This window comes from Dermochelys coriacea, chromosome 3 (assembly GCF_009764565.3).
Source record: "Dermochelys coriacea isolate rDerCor1 chromosome 3, rDerCor1.pri.v4, whole genome shotgun sequence".
NCBI lineage: Eukaryota > Metazoa > Chordata > Testudines > Dermochelyidae > Dermochelys > Dermochelys coriacea.
Genome location: NC_050070.1, coordinates 205,928,064 through 205,947,529, shown reverse-complemented (window position 1 = coordinate 205,947,529; position 19,466 = coordinate 205,928,064). Strand labels below are relative to the sequence as shown.

Below are 19,466 nucleotides of genomic sequence, written 5' to 3'. Positions count from 1 at the left end.
TTACAGCACGTGGCTGTTTCTGGTATGAAAATCCAATAGAAGAAAGGTGGGAAGCTAGGTATTGTTAGTTTTTTGTCTCCTTTATTGTGTTTTAATTTGACGCATCATTTTCTCCATTTCCACTATGTCCTAAAACTCTAATGAATCAAAATATTAACAAAAGTGAAAATATTATTTTTCCAATCCCTGGCTAATAAGAGCAATAGTGCTATTAAAAAATCTTGAAGAATTATGCTCACTGAAGACCCATGATATTAATTGTGAGACCTAAAAGGATTATTAGTGGTCCCTTAAAACAGACCACATACAGTTGTTGACCCAATCTGACTAGTAATCCCACCCCAATAATATTCTACCTGTGAGCAATCCCACTAGATATGAGTAAAGCTTCCAATATTTCCACAACTTCTGGGTACTCTTCTGGTTCTTTCAATCTGTTTCTTCACTTCAGCAGGTGGGTACTGTAGTTGTAAGAATGCATGATAGAGATCTTGTAGGTGTTTGTCTCTGTCTGAGGGGTTGGAGCAAATGCGGTTATATGGTAGAGCTTGGCTGTAGACAATGGATCGTGTGGTGTGATCTGGATGAAAGCTAGAGGCATGTAGGTAGGAATAGCGGTCAGTAGGTTTCCAATATAGGGTGGTGTTTATGTGACCATCGTGTATTAGCACCGTAGTGTCCAGGAAGTGGATCTCTTGTGTGGACTGGTCCAGGCTGAGGTTGATGGTGGGATGGAAATTGTTGATATCATGGTGGAATTCCTCAAGGGCTTCTTTTCCATGGGTCCAGATGAAGAAGATGTCATCACTGTAGCGCAAGTAGAGTAGGGGCATTACCCAGAAGTCACCTACTACAGGACAGGCGCAACAAAGAACATAACAGAACGCCACTAGCCATCACCTTCAGCCCCCAACTAAAACCTCTCCAACGCATCATCAAGGATCTACAACCTATCCTGAAGGACGACCCATCACTCTCACAGATCTTGGGAGACAGCCCAGTCCTTGCTTACAGACAGCCCCCCAACCTGAAGCAAATACTCACCAGCAACCACACACCACACAACAGAACCACTAACCCAGGAACCTATCCTTGCAACAAAGCCCGTTGCCAACTCTGTCCACATATTTATTCAGGGGACACCATCATAGGGCCTAATCACATCGGCCACATTATCAGAGGCTCGTTCACCTGCACATCTACCAATGTGATATATGCCATCATGTGCCAGCAATGTCCCTCTGCCATGTACACTGGTCAAACCGGACAGTCTCTACGTAAAAGAATAAATGGACACAAATCAGGCGTCAAGAATTATAACATTCAAAAACCAATCGGAGAACACTTCAATCTCTCCAGTCACTCGATTACAGACCTGAGGGTGGCTATCCTTCAACAAAAAAACTTCAAAAACAGACTCCAACGAGAGACTGCTGAATTGGAATTAATTTGCAAATTGGATACAATTAACTTAGGCTTGAATAGAGACTGGGAATGGATGAGTCATTACACAAAGTAAAACTATTTCCCGATGTTATTTCTCCCCCCCACCCCACTCCCCACTGTTTCTCAGATGTTCTTGTTAACTGCTAGAAATAGCCTACCTTGCTTGTCACCATGAAAGGTTTTCCTCCTCCTCCCCCCCCCCGCGCTGCTGGTGATGGCTCATCTTAAGTGATCACTCTCCTTACAGTGTGTATGATAAAATCCATTGTTTCACGTTCTCTGTGTGTGTATATAAATCTCCGCACTGTATTTTCCACCAAATGCATCCGATGAAGTGAGCTGTAGCTCACGAAAGCTTATGCTCAAATAAATTTGTTAGTCTCTAAGGTGCCACAAGTACTCCTTTTCTTTTTGATCTCTCTTAGTAACTCATTCATATCCATTTTTGTAGAAGGAAGGGTGGGTGCCTGCATGCCATCTTGTCTCCATCAGTGGGTCAAGAAAAATAAACCCAAGCAGTCAGACTGTTGTTTCATTCTGCATAATAGTTTTAGAGATTTTGTTCCTTTTCTGCTAGTAGTGACTGGATTCTTTCACACGACTTTTAAGTTTGGATGACAATCTTGGGGACCCTATACAGGTGGATTCCGCAGCTGCCCACTCCAAACTGGGAGCACAAACTGCCGTCAGTGACAAAAACGTCCTACCCCACATCCCACCTCCATCCCTTACTGCAGTTTTTGGATAGGTGGAAACCTAATTTGAATAGGCTTATATAAGCAAGAAGGAACTATGGGTAAACATAACACACTATAAATTGTGACTCTAGTTATCCACCTGATTAAACCTCTACCTAAAATGACTCCATTAGTACAGCAGACCCTGGCTAAAACTAATAATCTACACACTTCATAATTCACACTCAGAAATGGTGGTCTCTCTGTTCTTCTCAGGCAAGATTTCATAGCTGGAATTCTCTAGTGGGGTCTATTACCATGGCTTCATTACTTTAACTGAATTTTATATAGTGTGTTTACTATGAAATTTCAGATAATCAAAACTAGACTTTCTGTTCAAATCAATCAGATTGTACTGTAATTTAAACTTGCTGTTTTATTGTGCCAACCAGTGAAAGGTAGAATGTGATAAGAACCACAATTTTTTTCAGTTAAACTTAAGTGTTAAACCTATATATTTACCACTATGACATTTCATTATACTGCGGCCACTGGCCCTTTTAAAGCAGTGCAATACTGAAATTACACTCTCTCTCCTAAAACGTGAGTTTGCCTGAGATCACATGTCAGGATTTGGGCCCTGATCCTGCAAGCCTGTAGGATGATGAGATCATTTTGGCATGCATGCAAATCTCCACTGAAGTCAATGGGGCTTCCTGTGAGTGCAACAGCCTCCCCACATGTTATGTGTTGCAGGATGGGAACCACAATGTCTACCTCTACAAACCACCCCCTTCCTTCTTTAATTTATAAGAGGCAATGGCTTTTCACTCATATGGATACTATTCTACTGTCTTCCCAGATTGAAACACACACACACCAATGTAAAGGCAGATTTGTGATCTATTGTACACAGCTGTAAAGTAAAGAGAAGTATAAACAATGATAATTAGATCGAAAGGCAAGGTACAGGCAAGGGACTTCAATATGAAAGCTCATTGGTTTGTGTTCTAGGATGCTACAGCTTTATTTCACATTTTAAAGGTCAGATCAAGAATAACTTCAATATACAGGGGTTAAGCAAAGGATCAATTTACAGCATATTTTTTCCTGTGTGTAAGGGGGAGAGGGAACAGAGATTACTCTAATCTCATATCATTGACCCAGAACGTGTTGCTAGGCAGGTGGCTGGGGACTGCGTCAAAACCCTTTCATGGATAAGTCTCTAAAGAGTTTCCACTGAATGTCACTACGGATGCTAGTGATGTATAAAGGCAAATACAGAAGAAAAGGGAAGGAAAAGCATCAGTAGTAAACATAATTTATCTTACTTGAAGAATCCATGACAACCTATACTAAACTATGAATTTTACAGGACAAGTAGTTACATTATTTAAAAGGACTAAACCGTTTGTTGGTTAGTTTTCTACCCTGTTTTTCATTAAAGCGAACCATTCCATTATTACCCTATATGTATTACAAAAACTCAGGCAAGATGGTATCCCTTCAGTATAATACTGGAATGGCTTTCTTAACATTTTCAATCATGTCAAAAATGTTATTTCCCAAACTGCATCGTTTGACAGCCCCCAAAGGTAAAAATATTCTTCAGATTAATAAAAGACAAACATAATGGACAGAATCAAGGGGCATGGATACCTTTCAAGGCCCAGGAGTGAGTTTACCTTGCGCTATTACTTCAACACTAAGATCCCTTCACACACAATTGATTGGTAGTGGGGAGTACAAAATATAAAAAAAGACAGAATGTGGACTCAGAGAAATTGAAACAGTCTGCTCACCAACGCTGGCATGTTGAAATATGTGTTAAGTGATTTTGCATTTGGGGCTTTGCTGTGGTGGATGCTCTTTGGAGAAAAGTATAGGTTTCAGACCTGTAAAGAACATCCTAGAGCAGCATTTCACAGTACATAAACACACAGAATGATTTAAGAAACATATTCCTCCAACTTGCTAGTTAAAATAAACTTATTTTTTTATTTAAAAAAGGAATTGCAATGGAATACCTTTTCTGAGAGAAGAAAACACGTGCAGGTATTTTGTGAATAACACCTCTTGGTTATAAGGACCTAGACTACAGAGCAACCGTACTGAAAATGTTATAGAGAATAATAAAACGGAGAGCAAAGAACTAGGGATGAATTTTATAGGGATATCCTTGACCACCTAAGGCTTAAATGTGACAGAAACGCTACACTTCCAATGAGCGGGAGTACTGAGAAGCAGACAGCCACACAGCTGGATTCTGGGCTATTTAATTATTTAACTATTTGTTGTTATTAATTGTTATTATTATACTAGTGCCTAAAAGCCCAAACCAAGTTCTGGCCTCCACTATGGAAGGTACTGTACAAACACATAGTAAGATACAGTTCCTGCCCCAAACTGGTTACAATCTAAATAAATAAGACAGACAAAGGGTGGGAGAAAAGTAGGATTATTATCCCTGTTTTCTTCTTGCACCCCCTCAGCACCATGGAGGAGGCCTGCCCAAGCAGACAGTGAGTAGATATTGCTAAGGGGTTCTCCAGTGGGTTTGTACACAGAGTAAATTCACAAGTGCCAACAATGTTTAGGAAGGCAGGTATTAGCATGTTTGAAGGATTGTTGGGCCTAACGCCTCCTTACTCAGTTTTATTATGCAAATGCAATTCCTTTACAGCAAAATCTACTTACCCAGACTTTGCCCAGTTGGTCAGAATTTGGCCTAATAAGAGAAAACATGAACTACACAGCAAGACACTCCAAGAGGCAATATGGAAGTTACAAAAGTTCTGTACCGAGTAAAATATGTAGCAACGTGACATGGGGAAATAAACGAATGCACAGGAGAAACATCAAAATCTGGAAACTGTATTACTGCTAAAAAACACTCAGTTTAATCATATGGAAATAAGGCCACCTATCTTACAAAAAATACAACTAGTCTTGTGACAAATTAGAATAAAACTAACTATGCAGTTTTGTCATAGATATGTCGGTCCTAAGATATTAGAGAGACAAGATGGGGTGAGGTAGTATCCTGGTGCAGTAAAAGTATTACCTCACCCATCTTGTCTCTTTAATAGAAGTAGCTGTCATGAGTCAACATTGGGTCATCAAGAAAATTGGAAAATGTGAAGAGACATCATTTAGGTGATTTAATGAAAACTACACTCTCTCAATTTGTAGTCATAGGATTCCTTCAATTGATCCAGACAAACTCATACAGACAAAGCAGATGAAGGCATATTACCTTGCTTTGCGAATGTACAGCTGGGGACAATGTTGGTGCCTGTGGCACACAAACAAAGTAAAGTCCACATCAACTATTGAACCTGGGACACTCATCATCTGCTCAAAAAAAGTTCCTAAGCCTGGACCTAAGAATGACAAAAACAAGTTAAAAACTATCAAAGAATTTCACCAAGAAATTTTTTAACCCATTAGTAGAACTGTTGGAGCAAAATGTGGTTTCAAATTTAGGCCACGATACTGCACTATGATCTACTGCCATGGCAGATAAGGACCACACACTGTTAGCCTTTTTATGTAATGTTAAGCAATATAGCTGAGATTATGCTATTTGAAATATAAAATGGTATGTTACGATTGGTTCTTCCACAGGTCTATAAAACAATCACTTCTGTTAATATGCTGAAAACCACACAATTGTATTAATCATAATGATACTTAAGACTACATTGGTTGTTTTAAGATTAAAATAATGTTAAATAAACTCTTACCTAAATCCACACGACTTGGTACAAAAAGAAGAATAAAGTGCACTTCTGGTACTGCATTAAAAACTGTCCTGGATAAACAATGTAACTTTATTTAGTCTCAGTAACTACACATCAAATTTAGCAGCAAATCTCTTAATGAAAGAAATTTTGTTCTCCAGTGCCTATATCTTCCCTCATAAATGCACATGGCTAAAAAATTAAAATGTAATTTCTCAAAAAATATTATATGAAAATTATTAAGGCCTTTTCACTGTTTTTTCAACCCCATTTCTCCCTTTAATCTCCTAATCCTTTGATTTCATATAACTTTCTTTTTATATCAGTTCCCCAGTGGTGAAAAATTAAAGATGGCAGATCTCTGCTGGCAGATATTTGACCTGGCATCTGGATGAGCTGGCTTTTATAGTTATCCTGTACCTGTAAAGCTGACAGCAACAGCACCAAATGCAATTTACTCTGTTTATGTAGGGATGCTGTGCGCTGAACCACACTAATTTAAGCAGCACTTTCTTGTTTGTGATTTTAGCCAGCACTCTGCTGTATTGTATTATTTGTGCTGCATAGTCTGTACCTAACAAACATTTCAAAGGATAACCTGCAGACAATGATTTTTCATAAATAGCCACAGCTTTTAGGCTTCCTGCACAACTGTGCACCGTGAACCTTCTCCCTCCACTCAAAAAAATCAATTTGTCCCAATCACTGAATGATATTTATGTCAAGAATAATAGCAAAAGATATAGCAAGAGATTACACTGTTAGGAAAATATGTTCAGAACTGTAAGAGCCTAGCTTTGAAATCTAGAATGTACATCAGGCTACACACAGTTGTGTCATATCGTGTCCCATATTGAAATTAAGAAATTCAGTTAATTTTTTTAATATTTACCTTTAAGCTTTTTTTTGTTACATGACCGTCTTTTAATTCCACAGTCTCTACAGATGAGAGTTAGTAGGAAACTGTACATGCTTCCCTATGCATCAACTTACACATCAACTCACCTAATGATTTCTTGGGCACATCCAACCACATATTCATCATTTGCCACAAAAAGATGCATAAACAGTGTATTCAGAGGCTATAGTAAAAAGAAACGAATGAATTAAATAAAATAAGATCATGCATGTAGTGTTTTTTTAATTAATTAAAATCTTAATTTACAAATTTAATTGCCAATCCTGTCAGTACATACTTATGTGAGTAACTCGACACACATAAGTAGCTTCATTGACTAAATGGGACTAACTGCATGGGTAAATTTACTCATGTGTATAAGTGTTTGCATCAGCGGGGTCTTAATGATTGGATTTGTGTGTGTTTCTCTCTCTATGCAGTAAATTAACCAAAAAAACCCAAGAAAACTTGACTTACACTCAAGTTTAATATTACAGTTATAAATTTTAAGCACCAGAGCTACATTTTTAATTTAACAAAACTTGATTGAAAACATTTTGTAATTTCTTTATACAGAGAGCAAAAAGAATCACACATTTCTAAAACAGGTTTCAGAGTAGCAGCCGTGTTAGTCTGTATTCGCAAAAAGAAAAGGAGTACTTGTGGCACCTTAGAGACTAACACATTTATTAGAGCATAAGCTTTCGTGAGCTACAGCTCACTTCATCGGATCCATTTGGTGGAAAAAACAGAGGAGAGATTTATATACACACACACAGAGAACATGAAACAATGGGTTTATCATACACACTGTAAGGAGAGTGATCACTTAAGATAGGCCATCACCAGCAGCAGGGGGGGGAAAGGAGAAAAACCTTTCATGGTGACAAGCAAGGTAGGCTAATTCCAGCAGTTAACAAGAATATCAGAGGAACAGTTGGGGGTGGGGTGGGGGGGAGAAATACCATGGGGAAATAGTTTTACTTTGTGTAATGACTCATCCATTCCCAGTCTCTATTCAAGCCTAAGTTAATTGTATCCAGTTTGCAAATTAATTCCAATTTAGCCTACCTTGCTTGTCACCATGAAAGGTTTTCCTCCTTTCCCCCCCCCTGCTGCTGGTGATGGCTTATCTTAAGTGATCACTCTCCTTACAGTGTGTATGATAAACCCATTGTTTCATGTTCTCTGTGTGTGTATATAAATCTCTCCTCTGTTTTTTCCACCAAATGCATCCGATGAAGTGAGCTGTAGCTCACTAAAGCTTATGCTCTAATAAATTTGTTAGTCTCTAAGGTGCCACAAGTACTCCATTTCTAAAACAGTTATTCTGTAAAATGAGTACCAAAAACAATGCTACCATATGAAGATATATGAATTGCCTGAATAATTTACGTTGCTTGGCTATTCTTTATGTAATGCAGCCATCCCAAATTCATGCCAATAAAACCTTTACACTATATCATCATATATTATCTACACGCATGTTTACTTCTCCATCTAAAGTAGGGTTTGCCTAAAGATTCATATTTGGCATATAAGCTCTGCAGAGCTAACCTCACAAATATCAACCAGAGGAGTACTCCTGAAGTGAAGAGGAAAACTACAATTCATTCAGCAGTTTTGTCCTTTCATCCTTATTTCTGGATCAGGACCATAAAGCACTTTTTAAATGACATAGCCTCAATTTCAAAAAATCCTCTTTTTAAAAATATATGGGTTCTTCTGTTTTTTGCCATGTTCAGAAATGACTTCAGGCTACACACAGTTGTGTCATGTTGTGTCCCATACTGAAATTAAGAAATTCAGCATGGGATGGGAGCAATAACATCACACATGCTCAAGCTTTCTCTTTTCCACCTTTTCTCTGGACACACTTCTGCCAGCTGTCTCTTCAGGTTCAGTTACAGCTTTGTTGATGATGATATTGGTAAGCACCCCATGCACAGCCTGGGGAAAAGCATGCACCATCAACAATACAGTGGGATCAACTATATTCAAAATACTGTCAAGTGTACAAAGAAAACAAACTGAAAAAAACATAGCATTTTTCCCTTTAGTGTCTTCAGTTATAATAACGTTAAGAGTTTCTTTTAATAACAGCATACACAACCATTTCACATGGCAATACTGGAGTTGATAGTTTCTTTAAAACAGTTGCCTAATATCCCTAGTGGATAACATTATTTCTAGGCAGTTTGCCTATCACTTGGATAATTTCAGTGTTGCCAACCCCAGATGTTCAAAAATCATGAGATTGGCTTAACAATAATATATTTTGGTTTCTCTATTTGCCTTCTGGGTTTTGAGCCTTTAGAATTCAAATTTTTCAGCTTTTCCTCCACAACCAAAAAGGACTAGAAATTTCCTTTTCTGAAAAAAGGAAAGTAGGGATTTTCTTATAATGATTTGATTCCAGGAACTAGGGCTTTCAGAAAAATGCCAAGTATAGTGAGACTCTCAATAAAATTCTAAGAGCTGGCAATACTGTAAAAACGTACAGTGCTCTAGGATGAGAGGTAATGTTATAAAATCTAATATGTTGTAATTTGCTAGTGTTGAGACTGTTTAGGACCCAAGTGATGTGCCTTCAGTGAGTCAGAACATTTGTGTAGAAAAACCCATTAGCCAACTTAGTCAAACAACAAAGAAATCACTTGGAATGGAAAACAAAACAAAAATCTCCAGTAAAAGGAATACCATTTTCTACACTGATCTTCCCGAATCCCAGGGACTAGCAATACATGTAACAAGAGCAATGCATCTCTTAACATCTGTTGCAATTTAATTGTTTTCCCCCTATATTATACCAAAAATTGAACACATACAGTATTCAAAAGGAACAAAATGAAAACCAAGTTGAGGTCCCTCAAGTGAAAACACATCTGAAAAAATAATTACTTACTGTGCACTTTTTGTCACTGTAGTTTTCATGTAAGAATGATTCCCAATCAGCTTGATCAACAATATTCCAATTTGGATAGTCCAGAAATGCAGCATGGGCAATAACCTCATTCTTCTCATTGCTGAGTGTCACGGCAAGGTTAGCTTTTTCTCTGTGGAAACAATTTTGATTTGCAAAGGTTAAAGAAATGACAAAAAGAAGATTCAGAAAGTGATTTTAGATTTCTTAGTCTTCAAGTTAACAACTGTTCAACAGCATCATAAGGGAACCAGAGGATAGGGTCGTCGATAGGCACTCTACAAACATTTCCTGCCAGTAAATCTGTCTTCTCTGTGGGACCAACAGAGTTTAACAATCACATTTTCAAAATTGGCCACTGATCTGGGGTCCTCTGATTTTAGATGCCCAACTTCACAGAATCACAGAAATGTAAGGCTGGAAGCGACCTGAAGAGGTCATGTAGTCCATCTGCCCAGGCTGAGGCAGGATTAAGTATACCTAGACCATCTGAGCCATATTGGACCCAGTTTTCCAGAGGTACAACTGCAACTCCCACTGACTTCAGCTGGAGCTGTGGGTACTCGCCACTTCTGAAAATCAAGCCTTAAGCTGGGCACAGAAACCGAGGCACACAAAATCAGTGGCCACTTTTGAAAATATGGACCATAAAGCTGTGTCTGAGTTATTACTGGGTGTTTACTGACTACTCTGTTAGCCTATACATGACACAACTATTATGTTACCCATCACTCAGGGAACAAAGGGGACAGCACCTTCTGATTCTGTGAACCTTGGATCCTCTTGCTGTAAGGCTGGAAGTGCTGGTAACTTGATGTAAGTGAGAAAGCTGTTTAGACAAAGATTGTAGCTTTTTAAAATTGGACACTAGAAAGTGTGTTTTATTTTGTTTTGTTTGTAACCACAACTACTGTACCTCATTTATACTTGCTTAGTATCACTCAGTAGCAATGGAATGGGGCAGGGGTAGGGGGGCAGGGCCCTCCCACTTTTTAAAAGTGGATGGGCCTGGCCCTTCCACTTTTTGGCAAGGGCCCAACCCCCACCCCTCTTCTTCCCCCTTGAGGCCCTGTACCCCCGACTAGGCTGGCATGGCATCTGGAGCCCAGCTGGGTCCTAGGCAGCTGTGGGGAGTCATGCCATGGACCCTCTTTCTGCTCGGGTTAGGGGGGCCCAAGAGCAGCCCCCAACCCGTGTCCCTGCCTCACGGGCCCCACGCCCAGGGCAGAAGGCTCCACACAGATGCCCCCATGCGGCTCTTACCAGGACCTGGCTCCGGCTGGGAGGCCACAGCCCAGCCATGGTAAGAGCTGCGAGGGCAGCTGTGAGGAGCTGCACAGTGGACCGTCCACGTGCCCTGGGTGGGGGGCCAGTGGGGCAGGAACACAGGCTGGGGGCTGCTCTCAACCCCACCCCTACCCCAGGCAGCTGAAGAATCTGTGGCTCCCAGCCGGCTCCAGTTTGGGACAGGGCCTTGGGCAGAAGAGTAGAGGTAGGGGGCCCCGGCCCCCCAACTTTTGGGTAGGCTCTGCCACCATTGGTATCACTTAAATCTATATTCTTTATTACGAAACATATTCTTAGCTTTACTATGAATTATCTCAGTGCTGTTATACTGAAATAAAGTGAAAATAACAGGATACTGAGAGGTTTCAGAGTAGCAGCCGTGTTAGTCTGTATTCACAAAAAGAACAGGAGGACTTGTGGCACCTTAGAGACTAACAAATTTATTTGAGCATAAGCTTTCGTGAGCTACAGCTCACATCACCAGATGTAGAATGCAGAATGCATCCAATGACATCAGCTGTACCTCACGAAAGCTTATGCTCAAATAAATCTGTTAGTCTCTAAGGTGCCACAAGTACTCCTTTTCTTTTTGAGGATACTGAGAGAGACCTCTCTGGGGAACTTGAGAACTGGGATTCACTGATTGTTACCTGCCAGGCAAGGTTAAGACTGGCAAGAGTCGCAAGGCATTTGCTAATGAGAAGGACAGACAGGTGTGGCAGGGAGCTGATGCACAATCTAAGTTCCAGCAAAGCTCTCTCTTAGGGAGGCAGAGAGGTAACACAGTGGCTTATGATTCTGGGTACCTTGAGGAGAATGTCATGCATGTTCTTAAAATGTTGCTACTTACAAAAGATAGACGACATTAATCCTTCCAAAAGTTTTTTCAGTAAAATATCTGATGAGACTTATAATACCAGAAACATCATATGATTCCGTTCTTCTGGCATTGACCACTTCTGTACGTCCTCTTGCAGAAGTTATTGCAGTCATTTTATACACTGTAGCAAAAACAAAGAAAACACTAATGTTATCTAATGTGACTGACTTCTGCAGTAATTTCAGCCTTGCAGTTAGTAATTCTAGATGGGATTTTCAAAGGGAGGAAGGGAGTTAGGCAGTTAAATCCTAATGAAAATCAATGGGATCTGAGTGCCTAACTCCCACGGGCGCCTTTAAAAACCACAGTCTCAAATTGGATGTAGTATAATGGTTACCACCTAAAATATTACTGTACAGTGAGGGAATGTTTTTAATGGCCTACAACTGCAAGAAATGGTTTCACATTTAGTTGTAGACATTTCTATAATGCTCATCATCATAGTATCTGACGGTTTCAAATTATTTGTCCAAAAGCCAAGTTTTTAAATCAATAAGATTATTTATACTTCAGGAGGAGTGGAAGGCTTTACTGAATAGCCCTAACCCTGGATGCAAATAAAAATCTATTTTGCAGTTCCATGTGCTGTGTGTTTGTAGTGTCCTCAACAAAGCCCGTTGCCAACTCTGTCCACATATCTATTCAGGGGATACCATCATAGGGCCTAATCACATCAGCCACACTATCAGAGGCTCGTTCACCTGCGCATCTACCAATGTGATATATGCCATCATGTGCCAGCAATGCCCCTCTGCCATGTACATTGGCCAAACTGGACAGTCTCTACGTAAAAGAATGAATGGACACAAATCAGACGTCAAGAATTATAACATTCAAAAACCAGTTGGAGAACACTTCAATCTCTCTGGTCACTCGATCACAGACCTAAGAGTGGCTATACTTCAACAAAAAAGCTTCAAAAACAGACTCCAACGAGAGACTGCTGAATTGGAATTAATTTGCAAACTGGATACAATTAACTTAGGCTTGAATAGAGACTGGGAATGGATGAGTCATTACACAAAGTAAAACTATTTCCCCATGTTTCAGAGTAGCAGCCGTGTTAGTCTGTATTCGCAAAAAGAAAAGGAGTACCGGTGGCACCTTAGAGACTAACAAATTTATTAGAGCATAAGCTTTCGTGAGCTACAGCTCACTTCATCGGATGTGAAGTGAGCTGTAGCTCACGAAAGCTTATGCTCTAATAAATTTGTTAGTCTCTAAGGTGCCACCGGTACTCCTTTTCTATTTCCCCATGGTATTTCTCCCTCCCCCCCCACCCCCCACTGTTCCTCTGATATTCTTGTTAACTGCTGGAATTAGCCTACCTGCTTGTCACCATGAAAGGTTTTCCTCCTTCCCCCCCCTGCTGTTGGTGATGGCTTATCTTAAGTGATCACTCTCCTTACAGTGTGTATGATAAACCCATTGTTTCATGTTCTCTGTGTGTGTGTATATAAATCTCTCCTCTGTTTTTTCCACCAAATGCATCCGATGAAGTGAGCTGTAGCTCACGAAAGCTTATGCTCTAATAAATTTGTTAGTCTCTAAGGTGCCACAAGTACTCCTTTTCTTTTTGCGAATACAGACTAACACGGCTGCTACTCTGAAACCTGTGATTATGCAAGGCACTGAATTTAGCCGTATAGAGTGGAAATCTGTCAACTTCATGAAAAAACTCGCACAGATACAGACAGACATCATCTTCCTCTCCAAATGCAAACAGATGGACATCATACCGAAAGGACTGAAGGTAAAAAATCCATTACAATCTACATACCACACAGACTATGCTGACAGCTTGTGCCACACACTCTCAAGGAAACTGCGGAACCACCTGATCAGCATCCTCTACAGCAAACAGGGAAAGATTAAGAATGAGCTCTCAAAACTGGATACTCTCATAAAGAACCAACCTTCCACACAAACTTCCTCGTGGCTGGACTTTACAAAAACTAGACAAGCCATTTACAAAACACACTTTGATTCTCTACAAAAGAAAAAGGACACTAAGCTATCTAAACTACTATATGCCACAAGGGGCCACAACAATGGTTCCCGTAACCCATCCAGCAATATTGTTAATCTATCCAACTATACTCTTAGCCCAGCGGAAGAATCTGTCCTATCTCGGGGCCTCTCCTTTTGCCCCTCCACCCCCACGAACATGATACAGTTCTGTGGTGACCTAGAATCCTATTTTCGACGTCTCAGACTCAAGGAATATTTCCAACACACCTCTGACCAACATATTAACCCACAGAGACCTTCCTGCCAACACTACAAAAAGAAGGATTCTGGGTGGACTCCTCCTGAAGGTCGAAACAGCAGCCTGGATTTCTACATAGAGTGCTTCCGCCGACGTGCACGAGCTGAAATTGTGGAAAAGCAGCATCGCTTACCCCATAACCTCAGCCATGCAGAACACAGTGCCATCCACAGCCTCAGAAACAACTCTGACATCATAATCAAAAAGGCTGACAAAGGAGGTGCTGTCGTCATCATGAATAGGTCGGAGTATGAACAAGAGGCTACTAGGCAGCTCTCCAACACCACTTTCTACAAGCCATTACCCTCTGATCCCACTGAGAGTTACCAAAAGAAACTACAGCATTTGCTCAAGAAACTCCCTGAAAAAGCACAAGAACAAATCCGCACAGACACACCCCTGGAGCCCCGACCTGGGGTATTCTATCTGCTACCCAAGATCCATAAACCTGGAAATCCTGGACGCCCCATCATCTCAGGCATTGGCACCCTGACAGCGGGATTGTCTGGCTATGTAGACTCCCTCCTCAGGCCCTTCGTTACCAGCACTCCCAGCTATCTTCGAGACACCACCGATTTCCTGAGGAAACTACAGTCTATTGGTGATCTTCCTAAAAACACCATCCTAGCCACTATGGATGTAGAAGCCTCTACACCAACGTTCCACACAAAGATGGACTACAAGCCGTCAGGAACAGTATCCCCGATACTGTCACGGCTAACCTGGTGGCAGAACTTTGTGACTTTGTCCTGACCCATAACTATTTCACATTTGGTGACAATGTATACCTTCAAATCAGCGGCACTGCGATGGGTACCCGCATGGCCCCACAGTATGCCAACATTTTTATGGCTGACTTAGAACAACGCTTCCTCAGCTCTCGTCCCCTAATGCCCCTACTCTACTTGCGCTACATTGATGACATCTTCATCATCTGGACCCATGGAAAAGAAGCTCTTGAGGAATTCCACCATGATTTCAACAATTTCCATCCCACCATCAACCTCAGCCTGGACCAGTCCACACAAGAGATCCACTTCCTGGACACTACGGTGCTAATAAGCGATGGTCACATAAACACCACCCTATATCGGAAACCTACTGACCGCTATTCCTACCTACATGCCTCTAGCTTTCATCCAGATCATACCACTCGATCCATTGTCTACAGCCAAGCGCTACGATATAACCGCATTTGCTCCAACCCCTCAGACAGAGACAAACACCTACAAGATCTCTATCATGCATTCCTACAACTACAGTACCCACCTGCTGAAGTGAAGAAACAGATTGACAGAGCCAGAAGAATACCCAGAAGTCACCTACTACAGGACAGGCCCAACAAAGAAAACAACAGAACGCCACTAGCCATCACCTTCAGCCCCCAACTAAAACCTCTCCAACGCATCATCAAGGATCTACAACCTATCCTGAAGGACGAGCCATCGCTCTCTCAGATCTTGGGAGACAGACCAGTCCTTGCTTACAGACAGCCCCCCAATCTGAAGCAAATACTCACCAGCAACCACACACCACACAACAGAACCACTAACCCAGGAACCTATCCTTGCAACAAAGCCCATTGCCAACTCTGTCCACATATCTATTCAGGGGATACCATCATAGGGCCTAATCACATCAGCCACACTATCAGAGGCTCGTTCACCTGCGCATCTACCAATGTGATATATGCCATCATGTGCCAGCAATGCCCCTCTGCCATGTACATTGGCCAAACTGGACAGTCTCTACGTAAAAGAATGAATGGACACAAATCAGACGTCAAGAATTATAACATTCAAAAACCAGTTGGAGAACACTTCAATCTCTCTGGTCACTCGATCGCAGACCTAAGAGTGGCTATACTTCAACAAAAAAGCTTCAAAAACAGACTCCAACGAGAGACTGCTGAATTGGAATTAATTTGCAAACTGGATACAATTAACTTAGGCTTGAATAGAGACTGGGAATGGATGAGTCATTACACAAAGTAAAACTATTTCCCCATGGTATTTCTCCCTCCCACCCCACCCCCCACTGTTCCTCTGATATTCTTGTTAACTGCTGGAATTAGCCTACCTGCTTGTCACCATGTAAGGTTTTCCTCCTTCCCCCCCCTGCTGTTGGTGATGGCTTATCTTAAGTGATCACTCTCCTTACAGTGTGTATGATAAACCCATTGTTTCATGTTCTCTGTGTGTGTGTATATAAATCTCTCCTCTGTTTTTTCCACCAAATGCATCCGATGAAGTGAGCTGTAGCTCACGAAAGCTTATGCTCTAATAAATTTGTTAGTCTCTAAGGTGCCACAAGTACTCCTTTTCTTTTTGCGAATACAGACTAACACGGCTGCTACTCTGAAAAAAATGTAGTGTCCTCGTAACCCATTTTGTCCTTTGTATACCTAACAGTTTCATAATAGATAATGTGATATGAATCCAACTGTGATTAACCAACAAAAAACTTTCAATTCTGTTGCCACCTAACATTAAAGTTTAAATGTATATATACCAAATAATGTCACAATTTAAAATAAAAAGCCTAAGCATTAAGGTATGAAAATGAACAGTTCAAATACCATCACAGTTTATACAATAACTCACATACAAGATTATGACAGGTTTCAGAGTAGCAGCCGTGTTAGTCTGTATTCGCAAAAAGAAAAGGAGTACTTGTGCATCCGATGAAGTGAGCTGTAGCTCACGAAAGCTTATGCTCTAATAAATTTGTTAGTCTCTAAGGTGCCACAAGTACTCCTTTTCTTTATACAAGATTATATGTAAAATATAACACAGCCCATTCAAAAAAAAACAAAAACTTCACTTTGCTCCTGATCCCCACCCAGACTCTAGCTATAGACTAGAACAGAGGTTTTCAAACTTTTTTTCTAGTGACCCAGTTGAAGAAAACTGTTGATGCCCGCGACCCAACGGAGCTGGAGATGAGGGGCTTGGGGTGTGGGAGGGGCTCAGAGGTGCGGCAGAAGGTTGGGGTGCGGGGGTGAGGGTTGCACAGCGGAGTGCAGGCTCTGGGGTGGGTCCAGGGATGAAGGATTTGGGGTGCAGGAGGGGGCTCTGAGTTTGGGGTGGGCTCACGGCTGGGGCAGGGGGTTGGGGTGTGGGAGGGGGTCAGGGCTCTGGGCTGGGGGTGCAGAAGGAGCTCCGAGTTTGAGGGGACCAGGGCTGGTGCAGGGGATTGGGATGCGGGGTTAGGGCACGGGGTTACCTCGGGCAGCTTCCGGTCAGCAGTGTGGCAGGGGTGCTAAGGCAGGCTTCCTGCCTGTCCTGGCACCGCAGATCACGCTGTGCCCCAGAAGCAGTCAGCAGCAGGTCTGGCTCCTAGGTGGAGGCATGCAAGCCTGGTTGGCGGTGCTGACCAGAGCCGCCACGACCCAGTCGCCACGTCATGACCCACAGTTTGAAAACCACTGGACTAGGAAAACTTATATACTCATCCACCCTACATCATATATATTTCCAATGTCAGTTGCAACCCCAGGCAAACCACTGCCATCCCAAGTATGGCCCACATCATCTCAGAACACCTATCAGCACACTTGTGTAATGTGTGCCAGAGACACCGACATCTCATATCTTCCCTTTTTAGAGACGTGAGCCCACCCCAACTTCCCATTATGGTCAAGAGGCCACACCGTATAGTATCATAGGTTCCAATCCTGCAAGTTTATATTTGCGGATCTCTGTGCTCGCACTGAGACCAGTTTGTTTGAATGGAATTATATTGATGTGGTTCTCTGAGCAGAATTGGGTGCTTGTATACATTCCAGAACCAACATCTTCCCATCCGCCAGTCCAGTATTGGGCAAAAGATCCCATCCATTGTCCCTACAGGAACTGGGAATCTCACTTTACCCTCCACATCCACCATCCTGATGAGTCAGAGACCTCACTTTCCAGATATAGACTTCACATCCACCATTTCTCATTCCATGCTACATATACATTAGAGTAGAACTAATACAGGGAAGATTAAGGGCAAAGAAGGAAGTTGGGGAGTGGAGAAGACCTGAGACAGGGAGCACTGTTTAGGAGCGGAGAACCTGGAGAACATTGGAGGTAAATAGGGGACTCTGCTCCCTGCCTGCTCCAATTCTTCCAGTAATTGCCTCACTGGTTTATCAACATTAAACAAACACTCTTTTTAAACACAGCAGAAATTTCCCATACTAACCGTCTTTTCTTTTTAAGTGAGTTGATGCTTACATCCAAGTCAGATCAAACATGTCATATATGTACTTGTGGTAAGACTATGCAGGAAAAAGTTAGCACAGCCCCAACTTTCTGACTGTGGAAGAGGGATGGGATGCACAAACTCTACACTGGATCAGGTCAAGAAGGGGTTAATTAACTGTCCTGGAGACAAGGACTATGGGCACTTCCTCCCACACCACCAACGTCAAGACTGGAAGGAATAAAATTGGACACATCAAGCTTCAGAGTAAGGCTACCCCTGAGGTTTTCAAACTGTGGGGCACACCCCCCTATGGGGGCGCAGTGCAATGTTCAGGGGAGGGTGAACAGACACACCAGGCCGGGCTCGAGGAAGGAGTGTCACCTCCACTCCCTAACTCACCATAGTGGGCCACCCAGCCTGTGGGTCAGTGTCAACATCCACTGTGGCCGCACCGATTTCTGCTCCCAGCAGCCTCCACACCCAGCACTGGCTCTGCCCCAGAGACCGTCACAAACACCTTCGCCAATCCTGAAAACCCAAGGGCTATTGTGTCTATTTTTGTTTGGGCTGGGGAGGTGCGACCAAGAATTGTAACTCAAGGGGGGGCTAGCTCAAAAAGTTTGAAAACCGCTGGGCTATTCTGACAGTGGGCCGTTGGGTTTGAGGGAGAGAGGACTCTGTGGGGGGGGGCTGAGATTTGGACTGGACAGGGGTGAGCTTTGGCCCTCTGCCATCAGTCTGGGCTGCATTTTAGAGCAAGTAGGAAATTCATTAGCTCACAGGAAGTCTTCCCTTTGGCTCGCTAGCACAGATCTGCTGCCTAGAGACAACTCTGTGGTGGTAACCCTGTTGCACTTACTGTAAATGCTACACTGCTACAGGAATCTGACCCTTTGACTACAGGGAACAACTGTCCTTTGACGGGCCGGCTTGCCGCTGGCACATGGGTCTGCAGGTGCCAACAGCAGGAGGGCATGGGGCTGGAAGGACAAGGGAGAAGCCAGGTGGCAGTTACCCAGCCTGTTTTCTCCATTGCAACCCCTTTTCCCTCCCCCTCCCACCTAGCAATATAGGGAAGAGCAGGATGGCCGCAATCCCCAACACTTGGGTGCTCATGACCCCGCTGGGCGAGCTCGGGCAGCTGCAGTT

General features: G+C 42.3%; 1 protein-coding gene across 1 annotated transcript in view; it reads right to left on the bottom strand.

Moving 5' to 3' along the window:
• The window catches only part of CFAP61 (cilia and flagella associated protein 61), a 229,931-nt gene extending 210,575 nt beyond the window's left edge, over positions 1 to 19,356 (bottom strand). Inside the window, exons 1-6 of the mRNA XM_043512158.1 lie at positions 18,717 to 19,356; positions 11,825 to 11,975; positions 9,670 to 9,820; positions 6,872 to 6,948; positions 5,870 to 5,937; positions 5,380 to 5,506 (exon numbers count right to left, since the gene is read on the bottom strand). Coding sequence (XP_043368093.1) covers positions 5,380 to 5,506; positions 5,870 to 5,937; positions 6,872 to 6,948; positions 9,670 to 9,820; positions 11,825 to 11,967 — 566 coding nt within the window. The 5' untranslated portion in view covers positions 11,968 to 11,975; positions 18,717 to 19,356. The remainder of the gene's footprint in view (positions 1 to 5,379; positions 5,507 to 5,869; positions 5,938 to 6,871; positions 6,949 to 9,669; positions 9,821 to 11,824; positions 11,976 to 18,716) is intronic.
• Positions 19,357 to 19,466: the final 110 nt, after the last annotated feature.